Genomic DNA, 27,881 nt, shown 5'->3' with positions numbered 1-27,881 from the left:
CTATAAACAGGTGCAATAGGTCAAAGAAGCGAGAGCTTATAATTACAAGTTGAAGAAATGTTCAGAGAGAATGTTCAGAATAGCCTTGGGATAATATCTACTGCTAATTTATATGTTAGAAGTTCTGAGATCAATGCTAGAGATATCCCACACACTCTTCTATCAATAGCAATTTATCGTAGTTGGTTTAAATGCCATTATATAAATTATGAACTTTTTGTTCACAGTAAAACCATTAACCGTAAAAATTCTGGAGCCGCCCAGTTCAATGATTGCCGATCGACGCTATGAAGTTACCTGTGAATCGTCCGGTTCACGTCCGAATGCCATCATCACCTGGTACAAGGGAAAACGTCAATTGCGACGCACAAAGGTGAGTAGCGGGTGGGCGATTGGCATTGAGTTAAGGTATAGGGGAGCGTAGGCTTGACTCGCACCCGACCGCAATTGGCGTAGCTTGGCCAACACTTGTGGTGTAGCCACTGCCAAGGGTTACTAAAGGGGCTGTTGACTGACTCACGGTAAGTTATTGTATTTGCATAGGCAAGCCACAGTCACATACACACACCCACACCCACACACACACACAGGCACAGCCACACTGCAGCTCGTAACTCTTGGAAAAAGGGGGCGCAACACCCACTTGTTGTCCCTGGGCGTGGCTCACACTCGCCGCGCTCCGCACTCACCGTTAGAATAAACACAGATAATGTGATATAAACTCCACAATACACAACGTGCAGCAACGCCTCCCCGTCGCCCACTGCCACTGCCACGCCACGCCCCGCCCCGCCCGGCACCCGCAATCCTTTGGTTTTTCATTTTATTTGCTACGCTTTTCCTTTTGCCATTTTCATTCGTTGTTGTTGCTGCTGCCTTTGTTTTGCCTTTTTTGTTTCAACTTTGGACAAATTTATGGGAGTTTTAGCGCAATTTTGTTGCAATTCATTTTTGTGCCGCTCCGCTGTTGACTTACCCCAACGCCGCCCCTTCCGCCCGCCCCTGCCAAAAACAGTTGTTGTTTATGTCCATGTCTGTCCGCCTTATATGCATACTCGTTTATGCATACCAGCGCTGATTGCTTTGCCGTTTGCAGCTGCACTCCTTTAAAGGCCGGAAATGTTTTTCACTAGTTTTTCACGTGGCATAAAGTTGCCGTAATGCGGCAAAAGGCCGCCCTCTAGTCTACGGCAGCCAGACAGACCGACACACACACACACAGACACAGGGAGACAGCGAGAGTCGGGGGAACAGTCAATGTACTGGACATGCTTTTGCTACATGCCTTTTGGTGCCTTAGTTTCCACTCTAATGTGTGGACGATGTGGGTGGCTTTTATGTGTATGCCTCCCTCACTCTCTGAGTGTGCCAGACATAGCATAAAACTAAAGTCTAGCAACTTCATATGGAGCACGACATTAATCAACGTTTCGGGGCCAACGACTTAGCCGACAATCGAGTCGTTCGATACGAATTGCAGCTAATTAGATAGTCCGAACGTTGGCCCAAAACATGTTCTATGCATTGCTACAAAATAGCCAAAGTTTATAACTAGGTTAAACTATTTTCCAAAACTTATTGATAAATAGGGCAGGCATTTGAGTTAATTCAATTATTATTATATTATTATTATTCTATTATCTTATTCTACTATTATTTATATATATTTTAAATATTTCTAACTCTAAACTTTTAGTTTTTTATGTTGGCCATTTATTTCGCTAACGGTTCAGCTATTAACACCTTCTGAAGAAGCAACTGCAAAAAACGTGCCACTACAACAGCCCCCCACTTACTTTGGCATGTAGTTGTATGTGCATATTTCACGCCTTTTGCAGTCGTTTAGCAAGTTTCGGTGTCTGGCCGCCAGGGGGAGACACCCGCCCATGCAGGCACGTTTAAAAACGAACAATTTTATGACCTGTTCAACTAACAGCAAGAATAACGACTACAACAGCACAACTAATTATGTGTTGTTGCTGTTGCTTGGCGCTATAAAATTTATAATACCCACACAAGGCACATAAAACCCAAAGTATACAGCAATAAATTTTAAATTGCAAACATAAAATATTTCGACAAATTTGCAAAAAAAAAAAAACACACACACAAAGAAAACAATGAACTGAACGCCTTAGGACATTTTTTTGGTGTAAAGGGGATTCCACACTCGCTGCTCTCTCTCTTTTGCTCTAAGGCCGAAACTTAATTAATGCGAAAACACATTTTGCAGGACGACATATCAAAGAACTCGACACGCTCCGAGCTGAGCTTTGTGCCCACCACAGACGACGATGGCAAATCGATAACATGCCGTGCGGAAAATCCAAATGTGAACGGCCTCTATTTGGAGACCATGTGGAAATTGAATGTCGTTTGTAAGTATTACAAATTGTGTTTAAGTCTAAAATATATATATATATACATATATACTTATATACTGTGTACGCTGAAAGTAACGAAAAAAAGTAAGCATTTGCCGACAGCTAGCAGAAAGGTAGACAGCCAGCTAAAATTTATTACGTCGTCGTCGACGCCGTTGAAAGCCTTTAAAATGCAAATAAATCAAAGACAAATGACAAATTGTGAATAATTTGCCATGGGCCAGAAGGCAGCCGCCACGTTACCACCCAAAAAAACAGCCCCAGCTCCCACTGCCACTCCATACCTTTGCACATACAAACCGCTCGCGGAGAGCATTTCAGCGCCCCAAATGAAATATGTGGGCTAACAAAATGTATGGCAGGCGCTTAAATTAAATGAAGGACTTTACGTACTCATACCCCCGCTATGCTACTCCAAAACAAAATTCAAATATCCCCAAAGAAAAATCATATCAAAGCAAATGTTTTGCCCAGGCTAAGATGATTTTCTAGTTCTAATCAGGCGCTGTTAATGGCAATGGAAATGTTGTGGGAGCTATGGCTAGGTTGGGTTCTGCTGGGTTAGGGTAGGTTGAGCTGGGTTAAGGGTGGGCGTTAACTTAGGTCAGCTTAGGCTAGGCTGGAGTAGCATATTGATTTCGTTAGGTCAAGTTTGGTCAGGCAAGCTGGGGCTAGGATATGTTTACGTGCACTAGATTATCTCTTGAGATTGAGTTATGTAATATAGGGTTCTATATCATATGATAAAGATAAGTTCAGTTCACAGTAAAGCATAGACTACAGACCATTTCTAAATACAAGTTCAGCTTTTGAATAGATGTGCTTTTAGCCGAGGAAAAGAAGCAGAGTTGAGAATACTTTACCCAGTTGAAAATTTAGATATTGAATACTTGACAAGGCCGATCTTTAAGCTGCGTAATGCTTCGACTCAAAAATCAAAGCAAAATCTATAAAGATCGTAGTTAAAGATTAACAAACTGCCAAACATGCTGTTGGCCCAAATTGCGCAGTCAATAGGTCAATAGACGCCAAAGTAAGCACTGCGGACATCGTAAAGTGCCAAAGTCGGAGTTGTGTTTGAGTTTGCGTTACGTATACGTCGCGTTGTATTTTATTATTTCGACTGTGTGTACGTTGTGTGCACACACACAAACACAAACACACGCACACTCCCATGTGTGTGTGTGCGGCACATCACGTAATGTTGTTTCTTTGCTTTTCACTTGCTCAAATATTAAATTTTTACTGCAATCTGCTGACGTCGCAAAGAAAAGAAGAAAATACATAGCAAGAAAAACATGTTGCTGTTTAGGCCTGATATCAAGCAAAACATATATATATATATTTAATATATGTATAAGGTGATATTATTATATTTTTTATGCGCCACACATACTTCTTGGCTTCGCATTTTATATTTTAGAAAATTATTTTTTATTTGTTTGTTTTTGTTGTTGTTGTTGTTGCTTTTTCGCCTTTTAGGCAATGCCGTTCGTAACATTGACGCAAATAAAGTTTATGATCAGCACGTACGACAGCATATTCATATATAAATAAACACACACCCACACACGCACACACCCAGAGACACACAAGGCAAACGCTTGATTTTTAAAGCAAGTAAAATATATGCATATATAAATTATGCTTTTTAATTTGAGCACATGTAATACCCTACAGTCATTTGATTATGTCTTAAAAAAGTGTTCCTATAAAATGATAATGCATTTTTATAGTCTCGATTTAAGTCTTAATCAGCTCGACTGTAGCTTAAATGATGTGCTCAAACGAAGCTTGAAATTTTCCTATGTATTATATACTAAGGAAAATAGTTATATAAAATATTTTTGAAACAGTTTTTTTGTATATTAATTATTATAATTTAATTTTGATTTATTTCAATCAAGTTTGAGTGATAGTTTGGCTGGTAAAAACGTTTGAGAATTCATAAAGAATTTTTCTAATTCTCCTGAAATGATGCCTTGCTGATCTCTCAGATATATATTTACTTCAAACTTGATTCCCTTAGAAATTTCTACTGTCTATAGAGCAGCTTTGAGTCGTTTATGTGTTTTTCAACTCAATTATTTATGTTTCGTATTTTTAATTTGAACTCACATGGCAAATATGTTCCGCATCGTTTCGCATTTGTTGCTTATGCTGTCGTGTTGTGTTGTGGCATGTCCTTGTTGTTATCCTGTTTGCTGTTGTTGTTGTCCTTTCTATGCGATATCTCTATTCAGCATCATGCCTGAGTTATTATGCCAACTTCGTTTTGGCTTCTTAGGCACGGCATTTGGCAAGGCCATTTGCCATGCTTTATGCCAGCCTGAAGAGGGGTGGGCGTGGCAGTGTGGTTGCTGCTGTTGCTGCATTCCGTACGTATAATTTTCTTTATGTGTAAGTGCGCGCGCGCGCTCTGTGTGTGCGTATGTGACACGCTCGTTTTAAAATTTATAATGTGGCCCCGGCAAACAAGGCAGCAGGACAACAAAACATGCAATGCAATCACAGACATAGAGATTCCCATGAGCGCACTACACAGACAAGATATTTATGTGTGTGTGTGTGTGTGTGTGCATGTCCCTCGACCGTTGTTTATGGCTGGGCTACATTGGCGCTCGTGCTGTGTGCGTGCCTCGCATTTTGGAAAAGCGAAAGCATCGCGATATTTTTCTCAATGCTGCAATTCGAGTTGATATTTTTAAAGTGGACGCACGCCAGAGCATAGCAATAGAAACGCCAGCTTATGCTCTCTAGTTATGATATATGCGCACATATAAAAATATCTCTCCATATATGCATATATGTGCATATATATATAAGCCTGCGAGCCAATCAGCCAAGATTGCCTTAAAGCTGTGAGCTCCAAAATTATATTCAGCTGTACTTTTTGCTCTACTTATGCTCCAAATGTGGCACAGGCTATGATTGATGAACCACTGTGGAGAGAGCATGGCTATGCAGAGGGATTTGAGAACGAGCATTGGCATAGCAGAAATAGATATTAAAAGCAATTTGTACGGAAGCAATTGATGTGTATCAAATATTTGAAATATTGCGTTGGAAAGTAAAGCAATTAATAAGGAATAGAATATACAAGACAAGTAGAAGGTTATAGCAAGCCATGGATGTGCTAGGCATAGGCACAAAAAAATACATATTAAAATAAAAATTATAAAAGGAATATATACAAAATTAATAGAGTAAGCATAGATTGAGAAATAATTATTTGAATAGATATGGGCATAAGAAAGATAAGAATTAGTATGAGACGAATTTATTTATATACAAAAAAGTATATGAAAAGAAGAAATTTAGACAACACAGGCTTTGAGTTAAGATAAATAGTAATTTAAAAAGAAAAAAGATATAGAAATAATTATTTGAATAGATATGGGCATAAGAAAGATAATAATTTGTATGAGTTGAATTTATTTATATGCAACAAAGTATATGAAAAAAAAGTTAAGATAAAAAGTAATTTAATAAATTGAAAATCTACTAAAAGATCTAAATACTATACAACTTAGCTTTAACTTTCAGATAGTATTTTCCTTTGTGAAGCTTTGTCAATTCGAGAATCTGTAGAATAGTGTATCTTTATGCAAGCCACAGCTGCAATATTAAAAATCTGGTCCAGGTGTAAATTAATTGCAGCTGTTATTCCAGATATATTTGTGCTCAGATTTAAGTGCTTTAAACATTTTTATGGGAATGAAGCAAAACTTTGTTGTCCCTTAACTCTCAGCTCCATTCCATTTGCAGTTAATTTTTGGCTTTAAAAGCGCCGTAGCTTAGCCTTAAAATTGCCAAATCGCAGCGCTGCTCATATATCATTTCGTATGATATAATAAGGCAACTTTCATTTGCACATAAATTGCTGGCGGCTCGAAACGCAGCAGACGCTCGATCGATAGTCTAAAACCGAAAAGTGGGCGAGTTGGGGCAAGTTGTATGGCTCGTTCTCTGCTGTTTTTATTTGTGCAGTTTGCTGGCAGCTAACGGTAAATGATAATCACAAAAATGGCCTGCAACATGTGTGCGGAAATACGGCGTCGCGACTTTCGACGAAAGAGTTTTTGCAGCGGGTCCCTTTCGAGCACTTTTGCTGATTGGCAAGGCGACTGCCTGGGCTCAGACCTTTCCATGGATGATGACGCCGCGGCGAGTAGGGGCGGGCGCAAAGTAAACTTTGCGAGGCCATTCAAAAGTGAGCAAACTTTTGGCCTCATCGTCGTTGTCGTCGACGTCGTCTAACTCTTGACTGGCGCCGTTTGGCTTTGGCCGCCAATAACTCAACAATATTAAGGTTGGCACGTGGCACGTCCTTCCTTCAAATGTTCAACGTTCAACGTTCAACATTCTGGTTGCAGCCTTTTTGAGGTCCTCTACTCGCCTGTGCTGTGTTTGTCGCAAAGTTTGTGGCTCGTTAAGCAAATTCAAACGACTTAAGCGGCAACACATGTTCGCAAGCAGCGCCACAGGCCAGGCGAAACGATCCGTGTTACTTGTCCCCAGTTGCCATTAGGCTCTGTTGTTGCCACAACTCTTTGTTGATGTTGCTGTCGTTGCAGCAAATCGCTCATATTTGCAGGCACTATTAAATCAAATAGATCACTCGACTTATTGCGCAGAATGTGGCAGAGTAAAGGGGCACTAGATGCACAGCAGCAACATCTATTGAAAATAGCTCAAGTGTAACAGATTTTCATCTCAATCAATCAATCAAATTCTTATCCAGCTATGCCAAGCCTCTGCTGACTCTTATCAGCAGTTTATCATTTATCAATTTACAGCTTTCTTCTAATACCTTTCTATAATTGCTTGCAGATCCTCCATTGGTGACGCTGCGCTTGGGCTCCACATTGACACCGGATGATATCAAGGAAGGCGACGATGTTTACTTCGAGTGTCACGTACAATCGAATCCTCAATGGCGGAAACTGTTGTGGTTACATAATGTAAGTCGCGCCAAGCCAGCTGGAACTGAAACCCCAAGTACCCCAAACACACAATGGCAACAGGAACTGAGCTTCAGGTCGTGCTTGCGAGCTCGTGCTTCAGCCTGTGCTCTGTGCTCTGACCCCGGCTGTCTGCTTGGCTGCTCTCCATTCATTTGCTGTTTAAGTGTCAATAGCATTGGCTAGTTGCGTTGCAACTGCTGCTGATGCCAATGCCAACGCTGATGCAGAAACTGATGCTGTTGCTGTTCCCTGCTGCATTTGCTCATTTCAATTCATTTCACACCAAGAATGACGGTCGACAGGGGGTTGTAGTGTGGGGCCGGGGAGCTAAGAGTGACGCCGCCATATGCCGTTTCATTTCGTAAAATAGTTTTGGGATTTGCGGCATTGATTTTAGCAACGTTTTGGCTGTCGCTCACTTGCAGTTGCCGCCTTCCTTCCTCTCAATCAATCAGCAAAGAGCATACGTACGGCTAACTGACATGAAGTCAGCCAAGTTGTTGGCTGTTGCTTTAGTATTGAATGGTTTATCAGTGGCATGGACTTGAAGCTCGCCTCGATTGTTTCACTGCAGCTCAGGCAAATTGAAATTGCAAACGTTTGCCGAAAATATGACAGAAGCTGTTAAGAAAATGCTAGCCAAAGAGCGTTTGCGTGAATGATATATATTAATTGAAAATAGTTGAACTGACGGAAACTGGACAAGGAGAAAAGTGTATATATATCACCTATAGATCTTATATTTACCACCTTAGCAATACCACCTATAGATCTACGCTCTGTCACTAGAAATGCAAACTCCGAATTAGTTTATTTTCTTTTGACAATATTTCGACAACATTTTCTTAACCATGCACAGCAGACAGCAAGGCCTTGGCGTTATAATAATAATATTATTTTTGTTTCAAGCAATAAATATCTTTTCTTTATGTTTGTTTTCTCTGCTGCCTCCAACAGGGCATTCACTTGGAACACAATACGTCGGCTCGCGTCATACGCTCCAATCAGAGCCTTGTGCTGCAGAAGATAACGAAACATTATGCGGGAAATTATGCGTGCAGCGCCATCAACGACGAAGGCGAAACGGTCAGCAATCAGTTGCCGCTGCGCGTTAAATGTGAGTATAAATATGTATATTAAGAGAAGCTGCAACAGGCAGCATAGATCAGCCATATACCATAGAATCGCAGAGCGTTGTTATTACTTTTTTGTTTTCCTGCATTCATATATTGAAAGAGTCACAGATCAAGCAATACCCTGTAAACCTAGGCATTTCTTTCGTTTTCCCATTGCCTGAGTTGCTCTTGCGTGCAGTCTGTTGGAATGCCTCATCTGTCCGTGTGTCTGGCTGACCCTTTGAGCCATGTTTCTTATCATGAAGTCAGACAGCGACGTTGTCAAGCTGCAGCGACTGCTCCGCAGCTCTCTCAACCTTTACTTTTTTTGATGTATTGCCTTTTCCCCCTTTTTTGTTGCGCTCGACCGTTTTCATTTTACAACTGGAGCTCTTGAGCTGAACTCGAGTTGAGTTGTTGTCGCTGTCGTCGTCGTCGTCGTCTCGATGTGGCGCAGTTGCAAGTCAAGGCTGTGAAAATATTTTTCATTCCGTTTTTTGCATAAATACAACATTTTGCCAACAGCAGAAGCAGAAGCAGCAGCAGCAGCAGCAGCAGCAGCAGCAGCAGTAAACCGTCTCGCAGACCCTCATCATCAAACCCTTGCTTCGCTTATCTGGAAAATCCAGTCGCTTTTCATATGCTTGCCACATGCGTTGCATCATATTTCATTGCTGCTGCTGCTGCTGCTGCTACTGTTGCAGCTGCCGCGGAATTATGCTTCAATTTAACAGGCCGCGAAATGTTGCCAGCGTTACTCTGGCTGCTGCAGCTGCGCTTTAATTCAAGCAATTTGACAAGCGCCTTCGCTCGGCTGCTGATCGCGCTCGTAATGAGTTTCGGAGCCGGATTTAGCTGCGCATAGTCTGCTGCCCGTCCTTTTATATTTCACTTTTTTGTTTGCCTCTGAGCCATACACATGTTGCAACAGCAATTCAAATGCCACTTCTGCTTCTCCTCCTTGCCACTTGCAACTAGACAGACGCATTGCTTCGAGCCATAAATTAAATGCCTCGACGAAGCAGCCCTGCTGCTGCTGCTGTTGACGTCTGCTGACATTTTGGTTTTTGCTCAAGCGACAAGCTTATATTTCTTTTCTAGAGCAGCTAATGCTTAAAGAAGCGTTTCATAAATATGTTGTATATGTATATGTGCGCATATGTTTACAAACTGTAATGATAGTTGGGTTACTATAAAAATAGGATTTTTTTTAGCTATTTTTTGGCCGAGAATAAGTTAATCTTCAGCTTTAATACGTTTATTCTTAATACAAAACTGTAGTTTATTTATAGAAATTTGTGCTTTTAATTTTCTTATGAATTTTATCAGTAATATAATCTATGAGGAATTCCAAATTCACTTTGCCTTCTCACGCTTTTAGTATATACGTCAAATACCAAAGGCAAAATCTGTTCCTCTCTCTGTCTCCCTCTCTCTATATCTATTCGTATATCTTTCGCCTTCTTCATATCCCTCTCTTTGTCGCTCTCGCTGTATATAGCTTTCTATCTGTGCCTTCTGCTATCTATCCCCCTCACTCGCTCTGCATACATATAACTTGCTCTCATTATGCCTCACTCTCTCCCACTCGCTCTCTCTCAATGTCATTTCCTACATTACGTTTGAAGTCATTGAACTTTAGTCGTTTGTATAAGCAACAAGTGCTTATTCAAGTGCTGTCTCGAGTGCTGCCTAATTAGCTGTCGACTGATCAAACAGCCCTCGTGAACTCGCAATTTAAATAAGCAACAACAACAATTACAGCTAGAGAAGGAAGCGGGGCTGTTATTTTTTGGCTAATTAATTACGCCCTTTTGTAAATTTTTAAGACAAACAATTCATCAAAAATTCAACTTGGCTGACTGCTAATGCGTTTGGTTTTGTCTGCTGGGGGTTTGGGGTTTGGGCTTGGGCTTTTGGCCTTTAACGAAGCGGATGAAAGGTGCGCGTGGGGGCGTTCTGTTGACAACAACAACGTGAAATTACGCATACGCCACGTGTGCTGTCAGCTAATAATCCTTTAACATTTATGAACGCCTTATTTACCTGCGAGTACTAAATCATGTTGCCACATCAATTAATTTCAAGTAAACAAGGACGCCAACGCGTTGCCACCCAGCGTTGCCTTTGACACTGACTGACTGCCGCCACGGCCGCACCCCCCCCACCGCCCTCTCGTACTCTAACTGATGACTGAGCCGCCCAGCTGTCTAAATCACTTTTGTGCGTTTGCCTCAACGTGATCAACGCCCCAGCAACTTGGCAAGCAAAAGAAAATGAGTTGCCTCATTTTTCTCTGCGTTTTTCCTGTGTTTTTTTCCTACTTTTTTACTAACAACATTTGCGAGCTTTGTGACTGCTATAAATGTGGCCATAGATGTCTTGTCTTGATTAGTATATGAATTATTTTTGGTTTTATTGATTTTGTGTGAATTTCAATCAAAGTACTAAATAAGACTGAGATATTGGTGAATAAATATTTAATATAAATAATAAACAAATAAATTATAATATATACATAAAATGATATTATAAATAATGTTTAGTGAAGCTTTAATTTCATTTCATTTTTGTAGTTTGAAGAGTTGAATTTCCTGATTTGATCAGACTCTCTTGCCCTGTTGATGACACAAAAGATAATTTCGTATTCATTTGCTATTCCATTATCTAGCTATACATAGGGTATATACTTAGTTAATACTATACATACTTATGCTTACGTACATCACTTTGTTTCACCTTTCAGATACACCTGTTTGCAAGCACACGGATCGCGTTATACTAATTGGTGCCTCCAAGGATGAGACTGTTGAGGTTATATGCGAGATTCAAGCGGATCCGCCGCCACGGTATGTATTAACAAAAAAAAAAAATAAACAAGAAAAGAAAAACAGAAAGGAAAATTCGTTGCCCTGCAACCCTTCGCTCGCAAAGGTTTTCCTTTGCTCGCCTTCTTTTTGTTGTAGGCAATTGCTTCCGGTTTCCTGTTGAATGGAAGTTTGCTAAATTGACAAATGGCTGTAATTGTGTGTGTGTGTGTGCGTGTGTGCTTGCGTGGGTGTGCGTAACGGAAAATGCTGTTTATATGTGAGGAAATGTGCGAAATTCAACAATATTTTGATTTGCCGACACTTCAAAGCTTTGTCCTCGCTTGCCACGCCTTTGTGTTTGTGAGGCACTTTAATTTATTTTAAATATGCAGCTGCCGCCGCTGAGGGCGCCAGAGTGGAGGGGTGGGTGGAGCACTGGTGGTGTTCACTGCTGGACTCTGTTAATTCGCATTGCCACATTTGCCCCACTTTAATGTTTTTTTAATGAGCCAGCCGCCGCTTTCGCATCACAACGCACCGCTGTGGCCTGTCGGGCGACTTTATGCTTCTCTCTCTGTCTCTCTCTCCCTCTGTCGCTTTCTCTGCGTCTGTCCAGCTGCCTTGTCTTGTATTTAATTTCAATTTTTCGTTCTGTTTTCCTTTTTTTCTGTGTTAGGGCTTGCTTGTGTTGCTGTTTTTGCTGTTGTCTGTGGCTGCGTCTTGAGTTGACGCTTTATGCTAAAATAATTAATCATTAGGTGGCGCAAAATATGCGCGTTGTTGCCGCTGGCAGCGCAGCTGCCCGCTGTAATTGTTGTGGTACAGCTGCGAGAGGGAGCTCTAGGCTGGGCGGGACGCCTCGCCCGGGGGCCGTTGCTCAGCTTGAGCATTAAAAAAACTGCTGCAGACTTTTGAGGCTGGCTAAGGGGCCATGCGCTGCTGGGCTAGCCCAAGGTGGGCGGCTACAAGTTAATTTATCAGCATTTAACTGCTTGACAGCGATGCCAGCTATTTTGTTGATCCTCTTTTTTCCGGTATTTCTTTTTCTATTTACGTAATTTTTAAATTAAAGTATCATTTGGTTGAAAGTGCAAATCATCGCATAGCATAAGAACTTAAGCAGAAATCTTTAAAAATAGAAATTGTACGTCTAGTCTAACGGAGCACTTATTTTAACAGTGATGCTAACATAGCGTAATTTTGCTTCTGTTGTCGCTATTGTATGCATATACAACTTAACGAAAGGAACTTGGACAGTTCTTCTAATTATGCGCTCAAAGTCGTATAATAACATATTGCTGTTAGCGCTGCTGTTCTCTCTTCCGACTGTTAAATACCTAGCTGTTCACAGTGGGGTCAAGCGCTGGCATTTAACAGCGCTGTTAATCCAATATCTTCGCTTTTTGTAAATTTTTTGTGATTTTTATGCTGCAACAGATACTTTATTGATTGATTTCATTAATTTAATATGTATGTATATACATGTTTTATACATATATATATTTACATATAGTTATTAATAATTTATGAAGGCAGTGAGAAAAACGAAAGCGTCCAATCGAATATGCCAGAGATAATTAACCTTTTAAGAGCCTTTCCGTGTGCGAGGGAGAGTTAACTGTTCATCTGCGGTGCTCCACTGTATGACTGTGATAGTATGTGCGTATGTATGTTTAACCTTTAATATTTTAACGAGCTATTTTAAAAATGTAAGACTTTTCAAACATACCTCACTTTTCTGCGTCTCTCTCTCTCTCTCTCTCTCTCTTTCATACGCCATACGCTCTTTCTTCTGAACTGATGTTTCTGCCTTTTGCATGCACTTCCCACTGACAACGCAACTGTCAAAATGTCAACGAAACACAAACAACAACAACGACAACAATGATAAAAATAAAAAACAACAAACATATGCAGGACATTTCGCTGGAAATTTAACAACTCAGGCGAAACTCTGGACGTGGGCAGTGAACGATTCAGCGTGAATGGAAGCCGCAGCATTTTAAAGTACACTCCAGTTACGGATCAGGTAAATGCCGTCTACCTTGACCAATTAAGAAGCATACATATACAATAAGTCGCTTCTGTACATAAATATGAGTATTTTTCTACTTTAAATATTTGCAGGATTATGGTACACTGTCCTGCTGGGCGGCTAACGAAGTGGGAACACAGCAACAGCCCTGTCTCTTTCAAGTAGTTTTAGCAGGTAAGTTGACAGTAGCTCAACTACATATGTTAACGAGTATTCACTGGAAAGGCTGCTACGCTTAATCATCTGCATAAGCATTCGCTAGATAACTCAAATGTCTGCAGATGCTACAAAGAGCACTCGCTTTTAATCCCGATTCATGACTGAGCTACACAAAAGTACAGAGTGCGAGGAAGTCAGATGCACTGTATGGATTACATCACTAATAGAAAGTGCATATCGAAAGAGCGGCCATTGACGTAAAGAGTATCGAAAATAGCTCAGCCATTATCGCTCTTTGTTGTGATTCCCTTTCGTATGCTTGCGAAGCAGCGAGAGGAGAGTGGTTATTGTTTAGTAACACGAACAGAAAGAGTCACTTAACAGGGCAGCCATTGCTGTGCAGAGTGAGGGAGATAAGTCTATTGGTCACAGTAGTCATTATTGCGCTTTGGTGTGATCCCGATTCATTCGCTTATACTGCAGAGCAAGGAGAAACGGTAGTGAAAGTGTGAGTGGGAAAGCTGTATTGCAGGGTATTGCAGAAAAGAGAACATTGCTAAAAGAAGTAGTCTGAGGCGTCATTATTGCTCTTTGTTGTGATCCTGAGTTATTGCGCGTTACTATAGAGTAAATAGTACAGCAAGTATTAGAGTGAGAGGGTAAGCTATAATGCTTGAAATTCAGCAGGTATTTATCCGCAGATTGGCCATTTCTGTGTTGCAAATTTAAATTCATGCGCCTTGTTTAAGCGTAGCAACTGTTTTCTGTACTTTTGGCTATTTGGTGAGTCTTTCACTTTTGACCCCAACAAGTTAAGGCCACAAGCAAACACTCATGGGACTCTCTGTAACAACAGAACAACTGTTCATGGCTCTTCTTTCTCGTTTTCTCGTTCATGTTAATTTGCTGCACAACCTGTAAACATTGGACCCCATAAATCCCAATCTGGACCATCTGGGTGCAGCTCTGCCAAATGGCGTCAGCAATTGCAGCATCTTTAATCGCACCGAACTCAGTGTTGACATACAATGCATACCCGGCTACGATGGCGGCCTGCCACAGATATTTGTGCTCGAAATGTTTTCAACACGCACCGGCATTACCAGGTAAGCATATTAATCAGCTACACGTATAAACCGACAACTACAACAAACGGACGGCCGCACACAGAGAAAGCACGTTTTCCCCTGTGGATTGCTTATAAGCGGATTACGTTTGGCAACTTAGCTTAACTCCCGCCCCAAGGCTCAGCTTTTCAGCATATGTCAAAAAAGTCAAATATGCGATTAAATATTACCTGAGGTTAATCAAACTGGGTCGCAAGTGTATTAATAACGTACAAGAAAGAGTTGAGCAGAGCAGCAACACAAACCAGAAGTTTTAGCTTTATAATATATGCGGATTTAAGTCTATCCAAAATAATATAGGTAGGAATATTGTATGGTATAGTAAAGTAACTTATCATTGAGATACTTTTGTATCTAACAGTTCAACAAGTATCTATAGCAACTCATATGTAAAGATATGTATACAGAACATTATTTATAGAGTAAATATAAATAAATGATGTACCACACCCACATTTGCTCCCGCGCACAATAGAAACCGCCTCCTTCTGCATATGACAGCTTCCTTAAAGCAATATTATTCAATATCAGCGGGGCGAAAGGCCAGGCATAAATGTATTCGCACCCACACCTGCTGCTCTTAGCAGCGGGCGGGTGGGTAATTAGGCATAAAAGAGAAGGCCTTCGGGCTAAGTTGTTTCCATTCCAAACGTTTTGCCAGCGCAAATCAACAATTTATATGCATGTCAAATGCGTGTTTAAAAAGATGCGCATTTTATTACAGAGTCCAGACCCAAAAATCGAATCGTATTCATATGCACACACGCACGCACACACATGCACACACACAACATTATGCGGCAGGCAATGTATAAATTTTCTCGAATCGAATCGAGGCAAAACCGCAAACATTTAATAAATATTGCTTATTAAAACAATGGTAAAATGGCCTGAAGGGAGCTGTGTTCTTTGGGCAGCAGCTCCGGAAAAATATCAAAGGACCCTCATTCAAAAAGACTGCGCTAAAACGCAACAAACGTCGTCATCAATGTAAAAATGTTTGTTGAAGCAAATGCATGTGGGGAAAAAGAAAGAAGCCGAATGAGCTGGCCTATAACGAACTTTAAATACTCTATGAAGAGATAGAGCTAGAGTAGAGATAGAGATAGAGATAGCAGATAGAGCATCAGAGATAGAGATAGAGATCGCGCTCGCGACACTAGAGAATGAGATAGAGATCGCGATAGAGATAGAGATAGCGCATAGAGATAGAGATACGATAGAGCTCGTCGCTCGAGCTCGAGCTCGCGATAAGCGCTAGCGCTCGCAGATCGCGACTTGAGTCGCGCTACGCCTCGGAGCTCGCGCTCCGCTCGCAGCTCCGCTCCGCGCTCGAGCTCGCGCTCGAGCTCGCGCCGCGACTCGCGTAGCGCTCGCGCTCGCGCTTCCGCTCGCGCTCGCGCTCGCGCTCGCGCTCGCGCTCGCGCTCGAGCTCGCGCTAGCGCTCGCGCTCGCGCTCGGGATAGAGATAGAGATAGAGATAGAGATAGAGATAGAGATAGAGATAGAGATAGAGATAGAGATAGAGATAGAGATAGAGATAGAGATAGAGATAGAGATAGAGATAGAGATAGAGATAGAGATAGAGATAGAGATAGAGATAGAGATAGAGATAGAGATAGAGATAGAGATAGAGATAGAGATAGAGATAGAGATAGAGATAGAGATAGAGATAGAGATAGAGATAGAGATAGAGATAGAGATAGAGATAGAGATAGAGATAGAGATAGAGATAGAGATAGAGATAGAGATAGAGATAGAGATAGAGATAGAGATAGAGATAGAGATAGAGATAGAGATAGAGATAGAGATAGAGATAGAGATAGAGATAGAGATAGAGATAGAGATAGAGATAGAGATAGAGATAGAGATAGAGATAGAGATAGAGATAGAGATAGAGATAGAGATAGAGATAGAGATAGAGATAGAGATAGAGATAGAGATAGAGATAGAGATAGAGATAGAGATAGAGATAGAGATAGAGATAGAGATAGAGATAGAGATAGAGATAGAGATAGAGATAGAGATAGATAGAGGTCATCCTCTTTGATTTTCCTTACTTTGATTTATTCTATGGAAACTACGAGCAAACCGTTTGAATAAATTACTCATATTTTTGTTGTTGTTGGAAATAGAGCAAAACTTTTTTTTTCGTCGTGAAGAGAATAAAATTCTCTTTGAGACGAAATGCATTGGTATGTGTTATCTTTAGTTGTATTGATAATATAGTGTGTTAAACATTGCGCACTGCAAAAAAAACATGCTGTTCGAATTAATAGTGGTTGGGGCTCGTAATAAAAAAGCTGAACCTTTTTAGCAATAATTATAAATTCAGATTCAGATTCAGATTTCTAGTCTTCTCTCACATTCTATATATTCATTCCTAAAGGTTATCCAGGCACATTACATATTGCTTCATGAATCTCTAATGCCTCAAACCGAGAGCATTCGTGGGGATGAAAAGATGATGCAAAATGTATATAGACATTGAACCCTAATATTTCAGAGTTTGGCAAAAAAATAAAAAAGAGGAAAAAGCGAGGCAAGAGACAGAAGACAAGTGAAAGCCGCAACAAGGCAAAAGGCATCAAATTTAAATTGAGGTCATGATTGGAGCAATGCTTTGGTTGGATTTGGGCTTCAGTTGTGTGTGTCTGGGGTATTGGGTTGGGGGCTTCGCTTGATTTGGGCCGCATAGTCCAAGGCTGCAATGTGAAAGGCGTAAGCTGCCAAAAAAAATCTCTCTCTATATATATATATATAGATATTTGTAAGAGGGTTTCTGTGCCAAGCTGACATTTGATTGCACATGATTAAGGGCTTAGAGCTGTTGATTTGCCGTGCTGATTTAATAATACATAATAATAATAATATTTTTGGGATGGCTTTCGATGTCTTTGATCAGATTCAATCTGAGCAACGCGGAGGAGGCGCTCTTCTCGCTGGAGAATCTGGACACGCTCACCTCGATGATGATGCAGGAGAACAACTCGTTGAGGCTGCGCATTTACTCTTACAATCAGAAGGGACGCAGTGCAGCCTATCTGTTGCCCGATTTCATAATTGGCTCAACAGCTTACAAGACAGGTGAGTGGCACGCAACAGAACACGCACACACAAATACACTCAAGCGGCTAGGCTTGATTGATGGATGGGAATTGTAGGGCTGCTACTTGCATTTGACACAGGAAAGCAGCCTCTCAGAGCGTAGCTCGCTCGAGTCAGCTGCTTTTCAGTGATTTTATGTTTTAATCCCAGGCCAGTGTTGCCTACTCGCCCACTTGCTACTCCACATATGGCGGCGACACTTGACAGGTACCAGAGTCATCTGCAGTACTTACATAATCAACATGCCCGACTTCTGCCTCTGCTCGGCGGCGCATGGGCCACAAATTTGCTGGCTTAAAATTATGTGTAAAATGACTTTCTGATGTGCCAGCTGCAGTAGCAGCGCACAGTGATTGCATGATTATATCTATGATGCTTATAATATATGAAAAGTACATGAAAATATATATGAAAACATTCCAGAGCTGAATAGCAGCTGTGCTCATTCGACTGCATAATATTCATTTAATTTACTCATTTAATGGCAGCTTAAAATATTACATTTATTATAATTCATTTATTATTATTATTACTCATTTAAAGGTTTTCAATTTATAGTTTAATTGATTGTTTGTCTTTGAGTTGCCGACTACAAACCTTAAACTAAAGCAATAAAAAACCTTTTTTGCATTCTGAGACATGTGGAATGACTGAACTCAAAACCTTTTCTATTTCTATTCGTTGTAAGATCCATGAAGGCATGAGAACTCTGTATTAACAAGAGTTTTTCTGACTTAAGTAGTGTCAGCTAGTTAACACCTCACAATTTTGGAAGTCAATCTTTTAATATGCATAATTATATTTTGCTTACATTTTAATAGAACTCGCCCCACTGTGCGCTGTCTTATATTACAAATTTAACTCATGTTCACTTTATTAAATTCTTTGCATTTTCATATGCCAACACCAATCGCCTAAAAATAAAACTGCCAAACATTAACTTGAATGGAAACGTCTCTATGGCACACACACACACACATATATATATATTTATATATGCTTATGCATATGTGTTATATCTGCGATGACCGATGGCAATCTATCTAAAATTGACGATGATTTATGACGGGCGATTGTCAACCTGCAATTACGACAACAACTGATGACAACAATAATAACGATAACAGACGACGACGTGACGCTCACGCTGTCACCGGTGATTGTTGGCAGCGTTCTAACCATCATAATTATTGGGGTAGCCATCGCGATACGAATCTTTGTGGTTACATTCGTGCACAATCTGCGACGCAATCGCCAGCACGGCAACAAGGCGACGGCGGCAGGCGTTGTCGCCCAATCGGGCGATGTCTTTAAGGTGAGTGCAAAGGAAACACACAATTTCCCACTTTCCACATTGCACTTTAGTTATTTTCTGATTTTCCACTCGCATGCAATTAATAATGTTTGATGACATTTTGCAGAGCAACAACCTGGAGAAGCCGCGCTGGCAGCACACGGACATAAAAACGAAATCATCTGAGGATTTGGTCGAGGACGAACGTGATCCAGATGTAATACCCTCACAATACGGTAAGCTACTTACAACATGTTGCTATCTCAGCTCACTCAAGCAGCTGCCCAAACTCATTACTAAGTCAAAAGCTCAACTAACTTACGCTAGTTAGAGTATTGTTAACTATGCATTCGACTTGGCGTTCGGCTTGCTCTGTGCGGGCTCGCTTTGATATTTTATAGCAGTTTGTGTGTTAAACTTTAATCAAATTTTTATGGCTACTTTTCCAACATTTACTTGGCATGTGTCTGTCTGGCTGCTGCCTGATTTCTGCTTTGCGGACAACGCGTAATCGTTATCAATCTCATCAACGCAACAATACGACCAATAACAACGACAACAACGACGACCGCTACCACGGCAAACCAATCCGAAATGGAACCAAAAACCAATCCAATCCAATCAACGGATGCAATTTTCTTTTAATCGTAAATATTTTTAACGATGGCATACGCCAATCTAAAACGCAACCGCATCCTCACATGGTAACCGTACTCGGACTCCGACTCGCACTCGCACTCGGACGCCCGAAAACGTGGCAACAACATCAATAAATTTCAATCGCACAGTTGGCGGCAGCAGCGCTGGGAGCAGCGGCAGCAATGCCTCCAATGTTGGCAGCACCACAGCCACTGGCACAGCCACCGGCAGCAGCACATCGACAGCGGTGGCGGCAGCTGCGACTGCAGTCGACCGCGATGCGCATCAGTTTGCTGCGGTAACAGCATCAGCTACAGCATCTGCAACAGCATCGGCAGCAGCAGCAGCAGCAGCTGGGACGCCATCGGCCGTTGGACTCGTTGGCAGCATTTCCAAATGGTCACCCAATGGCAATGTAAGTAGCAAATGAATTGTATACCAAATGAGCAATATAGATATATATAGATTATATATATAGATTATATATATATGTATATATATACACATATACATAGTTTGATTTGTCTTCAAATAAAATCTGAAACTTAACTCAGCACTTTTTATGCATCATTCAACTAAAAATTGTCTGAATTTCAACTGAAATTGTCTGTCAACAAATTGTATTATTAATTGCCTGAATTAGACTTAAAGTGTATTATATATATAAGGGTATTAAGGACTTGAATATATGACATATGTATGATATAATGAAGAGCTTGTTTAATAAGTGAATTATATACCCAAATCTAATCTTTACACAAGCGCAATCAAAAATTTTGACAGTCATTTGATTTGATTAGGAACTTTTAGAACAGTGAATATTTTATATAATTAGTTTAATTAGTGAATCAAATAATCAAATATGAACTGGCCTTCAAATGAGCTCTATATCTATCTCTATATGCCTTGGCATTAATAATCCATTTATAATTATTTTTGAGAGACATTTATGCAATTAAATATAGTTGAGCTACGTTGCGTATGCGCAATATGCATATCTTATGTCTGTCTCTATTTGTACTGTTGCGGCTGCAATTGTTAATTAATATACAAATTTTTTGTATGTGTAATAATTGAAATTTATAATCGTAAAAAGATTCTATTCACATTTCTCTGTATATATGAATTAAAATTTATAGACGCTTAACGTCTACACATGCAACATGCACTGCGAGTATTTCAGATTTCACTTCAGGCAATTAGTTTGCCTTGAATCAATGCAACTTAGAAGTTAAAAGTTTTCTATATTAGTGACTTTCTGTCATTGGCTGTCAGAATTAGTCAACTTTTAAGTCAAAGCATTGCCTCTATGCAGCTTCAAAAGGGAAAAGAAAGTCGTATCGGAAATATGGAATATAATTAAAGAAACGGCAGCCCGAGCGGAACAGGAATCGCTTGGAAAGTGGGAAAAATGCGTTTGAAGCCAGCAGCTCAGTGATTGCCTCTGCATTTGCATTGGCATTTGATTGACTCGGCTTTTGGCTATCTATGTTTATTGGCCTGGCTTGGAACGTTTCGAATTACTGCCTCGTGCCAGGTTTATTTTGTTGGTTATTATTAGCCACGCTGTCAATTTTGTGTGCTCCACTTTCTTTTATGCGGCTTTTGGTTTGCTTTTGGGTTTTTTCCTTACGCCAAAAAAACCAATCAAATACTCAAATTGCCAAATTGCTAAACAAAAGTGTGGACAACCGCAGCACGGGCATCAAATTCCAATTCAAAAAATGAAAGAAAAAAAAACTAAAAACCCCAAGCCAAAAACCTCAGACTGAAACCCCAAAGCATGCCAAAGGGTGTTTATTAAAAAAAGCTTTTAAACTGTCAGAGCGGGCGCACGGATTGCCGCCCCTCTATTCGGGAGTTATAAATAAAAGCCATTCACTAAGTCCTGGGATAATGCGGCAAGCACTGCTGGTATTGCAACCAAACAACAGGCAACAGGCAACCAGCCCCGAGCTAGCGACAAGGTAATTGCGAGCTACTCTCCTTATTTCGCCCGTTAACAAACACAATACATCATGTCGAGCTAACCATAATCAATCAATATTCTCAGTATTTTTATATTGCTCCACAGACGGCGGGCTGTAGCGGAGCGGGACGGGACGGGACGGGACTTTGTGGCCGTAAATCAGTTGAATGTGATTGAATGTGCAACATGTGTGCGCTATAAGTTTTATAGAAAAGGAAAATACAATAGAAAAGTTCCTGAGAAATCTTGAATATGCAGAGTGTGGCATTACGAGGAGGGTGGGAGGTGCAAGCAGCGAAAGAGAGAGAGAGAGAGAGGGACAGTGAAGAGAGCTGTCAGCTCTCTGAATGATGCTTCTTAATAATGCTGATAAAATGTTTATAGCGTGTAGAATGAGGCGTGGCTGGCTCTATAATGTTGAAGTATTTCTGATCAGAAGCATTTGTCTATACGTCTATTGAAGTCTTTCAGAGCTGAAGACTTAAAAGACTCATTTTATCTCTCATCTCATTCTATTGATGTTAGCTTTAGTTCGTTGAGCATTTACACACGTTGTAAGAGCTAGCGACACCAAAAAGTTCTACGTTTTGTATAAACAAAATCCTTAAAGCTTCTAGTACCTAAAAAAAACCTTAATATTAGCTATTCAAATGATGCTGCCGAACTTCGAAGAGAGTTTGTTTTTTTTTAGTATATTTTCACATATTCAATGGAATTATAAGCAAGCCTGACCACAGCATTAAAACTTGTATTAAATTTATAAGTTAGCTGAACTAAAATATGGTAATCTGAAGCCTTTGAGTACTAACAAATTTGAGTGAAATTTATTTAATTTATGTTTAAAATATTTCAAGAGCATTTTCTTATTTTAAAAAAGAGTTTATCTTAACAGAATTTTCTGATAAGATTTGTGATATAATGAGCTCTCATAGTTATCACAGTTAAACAGGTCAAGTTATATAAGCTAGGTCTATCAAAATTGTAAATTAAAATATTTATAAAATTTTCCTACCACAATAAATTAATTTGTTTTTCATATGTTGAACATTTCTAAAACGCAATTCACACAGTTTTCACATTTCCGATTCATATCAAATATTCCACTTTTATTTTAAGTAAAAACAATTAAAACATTTATATACAATTATAATTTTAATAAATGCATAAATTTGGGACAGCGAATGTGTTTGCACTATTTATTATTTCTTTAAAATATTCCCATTCTGGCTTTTTTGTTGTTGGCTTTCATTATATATGCAAAATGGGCGGAGCTGTGCATCTGCGCTCGCTCAACCATTTGTTTTCATTTCATTAAATTTGCAATTAGAGTTCATTTATGGATTTCGGTTTCGACTGGTCGAGATACCCGGCATTAACATAAGCTGTTCCGAGTGCGATTAGAATGCTCCCTGCTCCTGACCATATGGCCAGCAGAGAACAACCAATGAATATCCATATCTGTCATATATACTATATATATATATAAATATTATAGCATATATGCAAATAGTTCACTAATCTGACCTGAAAACTGAAACAGAACACACTAAGTCTATGCCCAATGTCAAACCAAAATTAATGTTAAATAGATGGAAGTGTTTTAGTGGTGTGTACTCGGCTAAGATATATCCTGTAAATAAAGAAATGAAGGTCGTGCCAGTGCAAATGTTTAAGGAGAAAGGGCTTAGTAATGTGTGCTCTACTACTAGATACCCTGCACTCAACTAACTTCAGTGTTTCAAGATACAACTGTAATTGCTTAAAAAGTAGATAGTCGACTAGAACATACCCTGCGACTGAATAACCTGAGTATTACAGGTGCGCAGAAATGTTTTAGAGGGAAGCTATAGACTAGAACATACCCGGTACTTAGATAATTAATGTTGAACACGTTAAAGTGTTTAAAGTATGTGCTCAACTACGACTACCCTGTAAAAGAGACAGCCGTCATTGATTAAAATTCTATTGAATTGTCAAATAAACAGCTCTACGAACATATATTCATTCATACCTTCGCCCATTGCTTTTTTTACACTGCATAAAGAACATTTTGAGGAGATAAACGCCAGCCTGGGCTGCTGGGCACTTGGGGCAGTAAATGGAATTTCGCTGCACTGATGTCAATTACATTTAAATTACCAGCAGGCGGCGCGGGGGCGTGACGCGTGCGCATATTGGGCATAACTCAATTCGTTAATTAAATAATTTTAAATATTGGCAAACATAACGCAAACAGGAGCAACGTGGCAATGGCAAACTGCGCAGCAACAACTGTGGGCAATGCAATTCAGCAATTCGGCAATTCGGTAATCGCATCGAGAGATTTTCAATTAGAATTTCCAATTCAACTGCCAAATATAAAAAGAAATGCTTTTTTCTATAATCAAGCGTTCGCTTTTCGTGCATTCACAATATTTTCGACTGGCTGTTCACAATTTGGATAAAAATGTGAATACGCTTGAAATCATAATAGGATTAAAGTTCATTAAGCATATGAATATAAATGAATCTACACACAACACAGCCCAAATACGATAAGATGTACTTAGCATTGATTTATCGCAAAACAAATAACATAATTGAATATAGTGTTTTTATTATAGTTAGCAAATTGGTTTGGAGCATTATAAAATTTAAATAACGATTTTGATTAGACTATTTTGATTTTTGTGTTGAGCTTCATGTTGCTGGCTGTTTGCCAGTCTCTCTGCTATCAATTTTAGACAACTAAATATTAATAAGTATCTTTTAAACTTTTATAAGCCCAAGTCCAAATAGGTCTTAACTAAATATCAACTACTGATTCGTCGTCAGCTAGGCTATAACAAGTTGAGAATTCTATTTTTGACTTTAAAAATTTGCATGTAAATTAACATAAACTCTATAGACATATCCTTTAGTTGCTTCTAGCTTTTTATACTGACACTTTAAATTGTATAGAAATTTCGTCTAAACAAGTTAGTGTTTTAGCCTAGTTACACTGGCAAATTGCTGAATGCCGCTGCCAAAATAGCAGCGACTGTAGCTGGCTGGCATACAATATTTATTGCCCAGTGCAAAGCTTCCAGCTGAGTGATTCTTATGCATGTTTCTAACTTTTCTATGCACATCTGCTTGCAGGCAGCGGCCATGACGACGACTACGGCGCTGTCCAGTGATCCGGCGAATCCGCCGGTCACCTACAACCAGATCAATGCACAGCGCGCGCAGCTGCTGGCCGCCGTTGCAGCGGTTGGCGGTGGCTGCAGCAGCACCGTCATCTCGCCCAGCAGCAGCATGATGGGCAGCCTGGGCATGGGCATGGGTATGGGTGGCGGGAAGCCGTTGACACTTGGCATGGGTGGCACCATCATTGGATCGCCCACATCGCTCTCCTCGACCTCGACGCTGGCAGCGCATTTACAGCCGGCGCACAGCAGCGGCGTCGGCACTCTGCCGCCCGGCCTGGGCAGCGGCGGTGGCTATATACTGAATGCCTATGCTAGTGGCAGGCTGCAGCATACGCAGGGTCACACGGCCACCTTGAATCGCCATCAACATCAACAGCAGCAGCACCACCACCAACAGCAGCATCATCATCAGCAGCAGCAGCATCAGCCTGGGTCCGGTTCCAGCTTGCTGCTGGGCAGTGTGGGCAGCGTTATGGGCGTGGGCGTCACCTCGACAACAACCACCTCATGCAACTCGTCCCAGGATTTGGATGACAACATCAATATAAATGCGATAAAGGATTGCCTCATGACGCAACGTGTGCCCGAAAGCTGCGTCTAAGTGGCGAATTATAAAGTCTAGACTCTAGACCTTCGACTATAGCGCTACGGTTAAGAGAAGCAGACGTACACACCTAGATCTAGACCTAGACTAGATAGTCAGCTAATCGTGTTAATTATATATATATATATATATAAAGATATATATGTGTGTAAGTAGTTGTATGTATATATAAATATGTCATAGTTCTGTTCTCGTTAAGGTGCTGTGCATAGCTAAGTTCTATTCCTTATGACCATCTGGCATATCTTCCGCATAGATTTCAGGGCATATCCTTTCCCAATATCAGAAGCGAAATACCGATAAACGCATATCCACAAATCAGTTATTGAATCATATCAGTATATATATACTATATAAATGTATAGTTGAAACCAGAAATGCGACTCAGTCAATAAATCGATAAGTTATCGATTACATATCGACAAATGGATATCATTCAGTAAAATTTGCAATTCAGTTTAAAGCAAAATTATAGCTGCATAGCTATAGAAGATGTTCATATTCAGTTCTTCTACTATTCGAATATGTTGGCTATATCTCTTTAGATCGGAATATCCTTTTTAAAAACTGAAAATTCTCAACATTTACATTAACAGAAAAAGGAAAAGTAGATTAAAAAAAACTCTAAGAAGAAATCAGTAAGAATAATAAATAAAATTAAGGCAACTTCAACAAGACTCTGAAACTTAGTAGAAAATTTTATTTGTAGCAAAAATGTTCCCAGAGAAGAAAGGAAATCCGCAGAGATCGGAGATAGAAGTATTACGATTAGGTTTACTTGTAAATAAATAAACTCCTGCATAGTTAAATACTTGTATAAAGCAAATCTATATGTAGACTATGATTTTTGTTGTATTTGTATGTATATTTATCGATATATTGCTAACTGCTAACTGTAAATGCAGTTCTATTCGGTGTGAGAGTACCCGTCATCAGATCGGGAATGTCCTGCATAGTAAAAGTAAATATATATATATATATATATATATATATAGAAAAAGTAAAGATAAAGATGATGCAAATTGTTAAAGCGCATTGCGCTTAAGCAGAATTTAATGAGAGTTTTAGTTAAAAGAAAGTGTGTTAGGTTAAAAAAAAAAACAGAAAATCTATGCATACAAATTGGTAAATCAATTAACTAAGTCATCAAAAGTGTGACAAAAAATATGAATACTAAGAAAATGGTAAAAATAAAATTATTAATTATTATAAAAATATTCAAATTCGTTTTATTTCCAACGAGGTGAAATCATGAACGCAGCTCAAGTCTTTTTGAGAGCTTATGGGTAAGTACATTATATTTATCGATTGATTAAATGCAATCGATCAGGAATGCGTATAATTTTCCAGACATTCAAAAAGAATCTGCCTTGGAAAATCAGCAACTTTTTGAAACTTTCCATAGACTCTTTGAGGAAACTTAACAAATATTCAAACAATTAAATGTTTCTATCGTATATCGATAGTTGTGCTCATTCACAGTAGGATCTATTATGGGATAATATAGTCAATGCATCTATCGAATAATTAAAAGATCGATAATTGAGTAATAATAATAGATGCAAGCTTCGTGAGTAATAAATATTTATCAAATATCACAACTCACGAAAGACTCGTTAGAAAATATGCTTATGAGCAATCGAACATCGATAAGTTGCTATATATGCAAAATCAAAGAACTTTCAGTCGTTGGCTCAATCTGAGAACATTAGCAAAAGCTTAAGTAATTATCGAATATCGCAACTATCGATAATATAGCAGTTTCCTTAGCTACTCAGTATTTTAGGTACTTTGATAAGATATAAGCGTTAGTAAATTGACAAAGCTGTGATCGATTATCGATAAATTAGCTGTCAGTGCTTGATCAAATCGAAATCCTTCATCTGAACTCCTACATGAACTCTTCGAGTAAACAAAATTAATATTGAAACTATTCAATGTGACTATCGAATCACAATTATCGATAATTAAAGAGCAAACAGTTGTTTACAAACTTTCTTAGCATACAAAACTTATACGAACTTAACTCTTTGATTAAATACAAGCAATTAAAACTATACGAAATCTATCGTATTTGGCAGGTATCTTTAATTTGGCAGCGTTAGCTGGTCTCCCTCAGCAATAAAAAACTTTTTACTTTCTTATTCATTTATCACACGTTCAAATATAATTTTGGGTGACCCACATCCACAGCTGGACCAATTAAAACCGCTGTTCAAATACGTGCCACAGCTCTGGGGGCCAAACCGCAGTTGGCCAACATACCACACTTGATAAGCCGCAAGAGCTGTTGCCGAGGCAAGTGGGGGACGAAAAAAACTATTTTAAATTTCATATGGTCTCGACTCGGCTCATTAGCAAATCAAATTTATACAAGACACGAGATATATTTCTGGCCAAGTCAGGCAGGCAGCTCGAAACTCAAGCCACCCAAGCGACGAACCACCCATGGTTGACCACACGAAACTTTTTGGACTGTAACAAAATTGACAGGAAAAGT

General features: G+C 39.7%; 1 protein-coding gene across 1 annotated transcript in view; it reads left to right on the top strand.

Moving 5' to 3' along the window:
• The window catches only part of LOC111598954 (neural cell adhesion molecule 1), a 35,259-nt gene extending 9,784 nt beyond the window's left edge, over positions 1–25,475 (top strand). Inside the window, 13 exon segments of the mRNA XM_030223925.1 lie at positions 228–373; positions 2,234–2,378; positions 7,218–7,348; positions 8,309–8,468; positions 11,213–11,315; positions 13,194–13,305; positions 13,404–13,485; positions 14,435–14,576; positions 17,503–17,684; positions 18,833–19,020; positions 19,127–19,235; positions 19,788–20,053; positions 24,728–25,475. Coding sequence (XP_030079785.1) covers positions 228–373; positions 2,234–2,378; positions 7,218–7,348; positions 8,309–8,468; positions 11,213–11,315; positions 13,194–13,305; positions 13,404–13,485; positions 14,435–14,576; positions 17,503–17,684; positions 18,833–19,020; positions 19,127–19,235; positions 19,788–20,053; positions 24,728–25,378 — 2,417 coding nt within the window. The 3' untranslated portion in view covers positions 25,379–25,475.
• The last annotated feature ends 2,406 nt before the right edge of the window (positions 25,476–27,881 follow it).

The sequence above is a fragment of the Drosophila hydei genome, unplaced genomic scaffold (genome assembly GCF_003285905.1).
Source record: "Drosophila hydei strain 15085-1641.00,03,60 unplaced genomic scaffold, DhydRS2 tig00000320-arrow-arrow-pilon, whole genome shotgun sequence".
Taxonomy (NCBI): domain Eukaryota; kingdom Metazoa; phylum Arthropoda; class Insecta; order Diptera; family Drosophilidae; genus Drosophila; species Drosophila hydei.
Note: the sequence above shows the minus strand (reverse complement) of the source record. Positions and strands in the feature narration are given on the sequence as shown.